General features: G+C 42.9%; 1 protein-coding gene across 1 annotated transcript; it reads right to left on the reverse strand.

Moving 5' to 3' along the window:
- Positions 1 to 1,113: 1,113 nt before the first annotated feature.
- On the reverse strand, positions 1,114 to 8,713 carry abcb10 (ATP-binding cassette, sub-family B (MDR/TAP), member 10). The gene is made up of 13 exons (XM_024388143.2): positions 7,748 to 8,713; positions 7,312 to 7,512; positions 6,957 to 7,159; positions 6,238 to 6,372; positions 5,925 to 6,071; positions 5,560 to 5,695; positions 5,297 to 5,392; positions 4,946 to 5,155; positions 4,761 to 4,840; positions 4,468 to 4,648; positions 4,196 to 4,239; positions 4,065 to 4,099; positions 1,114 to 3,889 (listed from the first exon to the last, which is right to left on the reverse strand). Exons 1-13 carry the CDS (start codon positions 8,178 to 8,180, stop codon positions 3,637 to 3,639), a joined length of 2,154 nt encoding a protein of 717 aa, XP_024243911.1. The 5' UTR covers positions 8,181 to 8,713; the 3' UTR covers positions 1,114 to 3,636.
- Between the last annotated feature and the right edge of the window lie 44 nt (positions 8,714 to 8,757).

Genomic DNA, 8,757 nt, shown 5'->3' on the forward strand with positions numbered 1-8,757 from the left:
AAATATATATTTTTTTAAACAAGGTGACTGTTCAAAATGTATTTTCCCAGTCGGGGCTCATTTTTTCCCTGAGTTCCCAGTTGTCTTGAACTCACTGACATCTGAGATTTCCCAGTTCCAAGTTTCCAGTTGTTTTGAACACAGCAGAAGTCATGCTGGATTGACAGCATGGCCAATGTATTCAACCTTGTCTGGCCCATGGTGTTGCATGTGAATGTTTATCCTTGGAAAAGAGACCCTTAAACCCAGACTTGGACCACACACCCTCTCCACTGAGTAGCAGGCTAGTGATGGCTTTGCAACACTTGCAGTTAGCCACTGATTCCTTCCAAACCACTCATTGTTGAATTTGCAATTTCCAACTTGTTGTGTTATGTCCAATGGCTGATGAGCACCGATACGTTTTATCTATAATTTCTCTTCATATGACAAGGATTGAACAGGATTTGCCAGTAGATTGTTGACTTGATTCTTGAAGATGACTGCTTGTCTAGCTTGCTAGCTAAGATTTTGAAAGTATGATGTTGACATGATCAGTCCAATCAAAGCTACGGTAGATATGTGATTTGATGCCAAGAAATAAGTACTTAGCTTCATAGTACATATTGACATTAAAAAGCTTGATGACAGACTTTTTGAAGGGTTACTACCTTTCGGGGGCAGCGCAGGTGTCCAGTACGCAACGCCAGTGCATGTCATGGGCTCTGAACTGATCTATTTGATCACTGAAAGAGGTGACAAAGGTGTATGAATAGAATGGATGAGGATGGTCCAGATTTGTCTCGACTGAACATTTTGAATTTCATTCATTTGATATAACTTTTCTAAACACACACAGATTGGAGAGAAAAAAAAACAATAGGTTAATTAGTACCCTCTTTTGGTCATTTTGGTTACCCAGAAGTAAAATTCTCTTGTGAAAGTTTGTCATTTACTCTTTTTTTTCTTGCTGTTTCATCTGTCCACGAGAGATTAGGTTAGATTAAATATTTTCTGAGAAGATATATGACTGAGTCTGAGATAATATAAAAAACATTTTACAGTTAATGTAACTTTTCCTACATAGTAAGGTTCTGTATTAATGGGTTTATATTTGAAAAGGAAATCACAGAATATTATTAAAATCGTTTATTTTTCACAAAGGCCTAATAATTTAGCACACAAAATCATTAAAATATTATATTTGAATACATTATTACAACATGCTGATTTTACCAAGGAGCCTTCTGTAGAGAACATTTATATAGGACTTACACACAAACACATTGGTATGGCATTGGTTGAAGCTCAAAGTTATTTAAAATCTCCCTACCATTCTTGTTCTTGCCTTTCTATTGCACAAGGATGACTACTGAATCCAAGATTAAAATGTGAGGAGCAAAATAGCACAAAACAGAGCAGTGAATGTTTCTTTGCAGTACAATCCAGGCACAGTACATCCAGTGTCACAGGTAAGTGAGAAATCTATTCATCAGTGTCAGATAAGAAAATAAATGTTATTTGATACTGTGAGCGTATAATGCCACATTTTAAAGATCTACATATCCCATTAGTATAAAGGATTTTGCTGAACTCTAAATCCAAATACTAAAAAGTCTGCAAGGTCTTTCAGTCATACATACTGTCAACATAACATGGATTTGGTCAAATTCTACCTATTGAATGTTAGATTGTTCAGAAATGTACAATTGGTACCAGTGGAACACCCAAAAGCATCTTTGAAGATTCATTTTGTGATTGTATTTTATGTAAATCAAATATCCAGCATACTATCCATCAATGAAATAATAGCCAGTGGTGAAATAGGTAATAAGCGGAACATTTGCATGGATATGCACATCATTTTCATAACTGATCAGTGGTGGTTTGTTTGCTTTATCAACTGCAATGTAAGATATTTGATTATTGTCCACATTTATGCCAATGTTGCTTGTATATCAGTGCTCTGTATGTTTGCCATTGTCTTTGAAATAGGCCTACATAATTGACAATGCTAGCTTCACGTTTTGGATAACTTGTAACAAATAAATGCACCCTGTGGCAAGTTTATTAGGTACACCCATCTGGTACCGAGTCGGACACCCCTTTGCCTCCAGAACAGTCTGAATTCTTCAGGGCATGGAAACATTGCTCAATTGTTATCAATGGAATTAACATTCCCCACACCACCCCAATCATCCTCTACTGTTGTCATCAGGCAGGATGGGCCATGGACTCACGCTGCTTATGCCAAATCCTGACATGACGCAACAGCAATCAAGATTCGTCGGACCAGGCAATGTTTTTTTTTTTTTTACTTCTCAATTGTCCAGTGTTGGTGATTGCGTGCCCACTGGAGCCGCTTCTTGTTTTTAGCTGATAGGAGTGGAACCTGGTGTGGTCGTCTGCTGCAATAGCCCATCCGTGACAAGGACGGATGAGTTGTGAGTTCCGAGATGTCGTTGTGCGCCATTAGTTGCCTATTTGTGGTCCGCCTGTAAGCTTGCACTATTCTTGCCATTCTCAATCGACCTCTCATCAACAAGCTGTTTTCGCCTACAGGACTGCTGCTGATTGGATGTTTTTTTGTTTGTCTCACGTCTCGGTAAACCCTAGACACGGTTGTGCGTGAAAAGCCCAGGAGGCAGACAGTTTCTAAGATACTGGAACCTGCATGCCTGGCACCGACGATCAAACCATGCTCAAAGTCGCTTAGGTCAATCGTTTCACCCATTCTAACCTTCAATCGAACAATAACTGAATGCCTCGATGACTGTCCGTCTGCTTTATATTGCAAGCCACATGACTCACTATCTAAAGGCACGACCCAATTTTGTGAACGGGTTGGCGTACCTAAGAAACTTGCCACTGAGTGTATATTTGTTTCAGTCTGGTAAGTAGTTATTTAATACAAAAGACAGCTTTTGCTTTCTTGAAAAGGTATAGTGACTCAGTTATAATATTTACTTCACATAGGCCGTACTTCAAAGTTTTGGTGTCATTCATATTTTCTGCATATCCTAACCTCAAAAATGCACTATGCAGAACTCCCACCGCCATTTCCTGGTAGCTGAAACTAATAGTTTGCCTAATTTCAGTTTGTGTGACAAAACTAGGAAGCACAGTGTAGAGAATCATTGTACCATCTAAACCACTGTGAAATATATTTTTCAGAATCAAAGATATTTCCAGCTTTTTAAAGCTGGTGTACAAAACCGAAAGTAAAAGACGTCAAAACGAAACTTAACAGGAAGCATAGAAATAGCGCACATAGAACAGATTTACCCCTTCTTAGACTTGCTTTCAATGAGTGACTGATCTATAATATTTCTATGCAAATTTGGTCAGGTCACCCAAAAAGTTACATATTGCAGCTTGAAGAATGATACTCAATAAGTTGGGTGTCCTCAAGAAGAGAATCCAAACCTACTGGCTGTCTCAAAATGAATCCCCGTCAGCACTACGAGATGGCTCTGCAATATTAAAATCATCCATGTTCCAGTTGATATTCAAATGCTCCCTTGCAAATAGCTTAAACTGATTCACACACACACACCACTGACAGACTGAGGAGTGTAGCAGAGCGCAGCGTGATTAGCACGTCACCACACAGCTAAAGGCAGTTTCTCTACATTTAAGGCCCCTCCCCAGCTCTTTTCAACGCAACGCTTGCTTTTGCCCCTCTTGAAGGAAGGCTTGTTTCTCCATCAGCTTCCTGAAGAGGCCTTGGCGGTTGCCCAGGAGCTGTGCGTGCTGCCCACACTCCACCACACGCCGCTGGTCGAGCACAGCCACGGCGTCAGCGTTCTGGATGGTGGAGAGGCGGTGGGCGATGATCAGCACTGTGCGCCCATCCATGAGCCGCTCTAGAGCCTCCTGGACCAGGAACTCATTCTCTGCATCCAGGGCACTGAGGAAGAGGGGGATGGAAAAGAGAGGGCAAAAGTGAGAGGTCCATGAGTTATAGCTCACATGTCATTGGGTTGTTTGACCCTGCTTCACCCAGCTGATTGACCTTGCTTAACTGTCCAAAACGGAGGAAGAGCGACTCATGTAAAATGTGATTAGACCATGCAATGTCTTACCTTGTAGCCTCATCAAGTAGAAGTATCTTGGGGTTCTGAGAGAAGGGAGAGAATGCATACATTACAACATTTGCCCATTTGACTAAAACATCAAATTTTTGATGCATGTAATCGGGTGTAATTAAAAATACCTTAAGCAGAGCCCTTGCAATAGCAATTCTCTGTTTCTGACCACCTGTTGGTTAAAGCAAAACTAGTCATTACATTAAAGCTGTTAAAGAAGCGATGGTTGTAGTTATGAACAATAACTCTGTAGTCAGATCATTCCGGTTTGAGGACTGCCCAGTGAAGTCCAACACCATAACAATTAAAAAACGTTTATTGAAAAATAAAAACACCTATCAACTACGTAATCACATCACAAAATCAAAGAAAATTCCTGATACGCATGTATTTGTCTCACCTGAGAGAAGAACACCCTTCTCTCCCACCACAGTGTCAAAGCCTTTTGGGAAACCTCGGACAAACTCATAAGCGTTGGCGATCTGTGCAGCCCGGTGGATTTCCTGAACTGTGACCGTGCCAGAGTCGGGCGCTCCATAGGCAATGTTCTCAGCGATGGAACAGGAGAAGAGTACGGGCTCCTGCAGACCCACAGAGGGAGAATACCACAGGGTTAGACCACATGTCAAAGCCCTGCTTAGCCACAACAATGGGAACATATTGCCTACTAATAATCGTCATGTGACCATTTACCTGACTAACAGTTCCAATGTGACTCCTCAGCCAATAAGGATTCAAATCTCTCACATCATGCCCGTCGATAGTGATCACACCTATACAGCAAAAAAGGATCTCTATATCAGAAGACTGTTGATGAAATGGAAGACATACAGTGGTATGAAGCTGCTGTAAGAGATGACACCAACTGTAGTCCTCACCTGCAACTGGGTCGTAGAGCCTGAGCAGCAGGGAGACCAGAGTGGATTTGCCCGATCCGCTGGGCCCTACCACGGCCATGACGGAGCCAGCAGGCACAGAGAGACTCAGGTCCTGGAAGATGGGGGCGTCTTTGCGGGTTGGGTAGGCAAAGGAGACATTCTGGAACTCCAGTTGACCCTTAAGCTGCTCCGGCCTCAGTACAATACCCTCTTCAGAGAAATGAGGAGGGACATGGACGTGTACGTTTACATGCCAGTTTAGATGCAGTGTGATGCCAAGTGTGATGTAATTAAGGTGTTTTGCACAATGCTTTCTCAGTGTGGTCTAGAATGGCAGGGCTTGATGCTGACCATTGAGGGGGAACTCGGGCTTCCTGTCCAGTAGCTCCCAAAGCCGTGCCCCTGCGCCAAAGCCCTTCATCAGTTCAGAGTAGAACGAGCTCATACCTGTTCAACGAAACAGACATTTAAACAGCTGCCCAGACAGACTAGGGGATAGAGAGAATCAGTTTCTTATTAAAATGGAAATTCTAACAGTGTGATTTGTTCATTGATTAATGAGCGGGGGTTTTCCTCAGAATGCATAGGCAATAAGACAATTATATACGCCCTACCTGCAATGCTAATGCCCACCCAGAAGGCGTACATGAGGAAGGAAGAGAGCTCTCCCACAGTCATGTGTTCACTGGCCATCAATAGCCCTCCCTTATACAGCACTGACAGGATGATGATGTTGCCACTGAGTCCAGTCTAAAAGAGACTCATACAAAACCAGTTACAACCCAATGACCCCCGAAGAAACACACAGGTCATTAAAGCAGAAGCTTCCACCACAGATCACACAACTCTGTGGTTCCAGTCTTTCAAAAGGCCAAAAGGGCTTGACTACATTTCAACTGCCGTTGATTGAGAAAATGTTAACAACCACTCCATTTCTCTTTAAGGAACATTGGGCAACATTGAATTGTTGGATGCTCACCGCGCCAAAGAAGCCAGCCCTCAAAACGGCTTCCTGTTTGGCAAGGTGGAGAACATAGTTGGCCTTCTCCGTATACTTGGCCACCTCTGTCAGCTCCTTACCAAACGCCCGAACTGTCCTCATGTTGCTAATGCGTTCTTCTGCCAACTACAAGACAATACAGTATCAGTCTGATCAATTGGTTTCAATAAAATTTTTTAAAAATGATTAAAAGACCTGGTGTCTATGTATACTCTGCTTGGAGAATAATCTACAGCGCAACACTGCTTCAGTAATGACTAATGCTGTGCAGTTAGAACGGGTCTCGTCTTACCTGTGTGGCCTCAGCCAGAGAGTCCTGTGTACGTTTGGATATGGAGCGCAGGTATCTCCCATATATGACAGCTAGGCCAGCCATAGGAGGCACAATCAGCAGCACAAAGGCTGCTAAACTTGGTGACACGTAAAACTGTTGGCAGAGAGCGAGAGGGAGATGCCAGGAAATGTGTGGAGGCAATTCAGCCCAAGTCTTTTAAGCCTGCTCGGTTACCTTTTTATAAAGGGATTTTGAACCTGTAAAGCAACTAATGACCGGAGAGGATGTGTTAACATATTTATCATGAATGTATTCAACTGTACTATATTTACTATGATAAATGAGTTATGGATATTTTGCTACGGGGTCATCCGTTTTAGAAATGACATCCTAGGAATATATACTAACCAAGGAGGAAACTCAAGGAATTAACTCGATAAATTCTAAATATACTTGTTGTAACATGAAGAACTTGGGTCAAACCAGATCCTATGTGGAGAGACCAGAACAATGACAAAGAAAAATGACAGTAACCAGAATAATGGTACCGCTAAGGAAAGCTGTACATGAAAGGATGAAAAATCACATCTTCCTAATGACAAACCAGTTTCACCTCTGAATACAACTTGCATTCCCATGTGACTCAAAATCTTAGAACTGATCCTTGTACAGAGTAGAATGGACTTTAACACCCTAAAAACACTTTACAAACAAATGTGGAGAGGGCTGTTTCTCACCATCATGCTGACCCCAGCTGTTGCCTGGGCGACAGCGCGGAGCCCGTCAGAAAGGTTGTCTGTGACGGAGCGGCCGATGAGTGCCGTGTCTGCAGATAGGCGGTTAATGAGTTCCCCGGTACGGGTCTTATCAAAGAAACCTACCTCCTGCCTCAGAATCGAGGAGAATAGGAATACACGTAGATTTCTCACAATCTGTTGACCTGCAAGAGTCACATATTTTTGAAATGTTCGATTAGTTCCTCTGTATGGCATCAAAGTCACGATAGTAATAACCCAAAAAAATCCAGAGATGGACATCTGTTTAATATGTAAACCCACTCTGCATGCACTGAGAGCAAACGGTGACGCTCACCTGAGATTTGCATGAGGTAGACACGGGCAGCATTAGCGGCACCCCCACAAAGGAATACCCCTGAAAGCATGATACACAGAGAGCGGAGGGAGGCACTGAAGTCCTCTGAAGAGCTGGTGTAGATAGTGTCAATGACTTGGCCCAGGAAGAAGGGTGCCGACATTGTGACAGCGCTGGAGACCATTAGGAAGCCCACAGCCGCTGAGGAGGATGGTATAGAAAACAAAATATAAGAATCAAAACAAGTAACATTACTGTATTATTGTTTAAAAAGGGAAACTTTCATGACAACAAATAGGGCCCAAGTAAGGAATAAACTATGTCATTTAGTCAACCCTACACAGGTACAAGTTGGTGATAACATTATTTCAGTGCCACGTTGGTCATTTTCGAAGATATCCCTATCCCTGTGGTGACCTTAAATGACATGGCCTACCTGACAGTCGCAAGCGCTCAGGGTGGGCAAGTTGTAAAATCCTTTTGACATCCTCAGTGGGTATCCGAGTTGGAGATTGTTTTGTTTCCGTTGACTGCAGATCTTTGCTGTCAACTTCTTGTTGTGTTGCTTGTTTTGAGTCTGTCGAAGAGCTGTAGTTGGCAAAGTGTACAGTTGCTGTCCATGAGTTCCTCAACAAATGGGGGGGTATGGTGAACTGTCTAAGTGGTACACAGGGCACAAGAGAGTTGCATCTCCTCGGGTGTGAAAGCGAAGAGCGTGCCACAGGTTCGAACCTTTTCCCACTCACCTCTCGTTGTCCCCTGGACGTCTGGCATTCTAACCAAAATAGTTTATGTACACGGGAGTGAACCTCGCGCTTCAAAATATTCACGCCTGGACATTTTGACAATTGCAACAGCAACAGTCCCATTCTGCAAGACAGCTAGTGAGCGACTCAGACACATAAAAGCAAGAAAAACAAACTCAAGTGCGTTGGCTTGCCAGCTACCTACCAAATGACCAAAACATAGCAAGAAAGTGCGAACGAGCATGTTCCATTTCACATACGAGGAGGCCAGCGAATTCCTACATAAAAACACGGTTAGGTCAACGTCCTCCTTCGTGTCCAGCCAACACTAACGACAAATGATAATGTCTATTACATCGTGGGTTCCTGGCGGTTATTCATCATTATCTGTTCGTGACAGCCACATTTAGGCGAAGTTGTCTTTATCGCGCTGGGAGCGCCCTGTCACAACAATATGTCTGTCGATAGGAGTGACATGTCGACACAATCTGCAGGCGACAAGGCAGCCTAACGGTAACCGACTGTCAGAAGTACACACTACTCTACGAACAGAAAAACCTCTCTGTTCAATAGAAAAGGTGACCCCCGGAAAATAACCTAGCTGCTTCTTGTTAAAGTCCCTGACGGAAATCAATGGCCGACGATATAAGAAAAACTTTGAAAGACATTGCTAAGCGACCTCGATTAATCGATGTCATCT

Source organism: Oncorhynchus tshawytscha, linkage group LG25, assembly GCF_018296145.1.
Source record: "Oncorhynchus tshawytscha isolate Ot180627B linkage group LG25, Otsh_v2.0, whole genome shotgun sequence".
Classification (NCBI taxonomy): domain Eukaryota; kingdom Metazoa; phylum Chordata; class Actinopteri; order Salmoniformes; family Salmonidae; genus Oncorhynchus; species Oncorhynchus tshawytscha.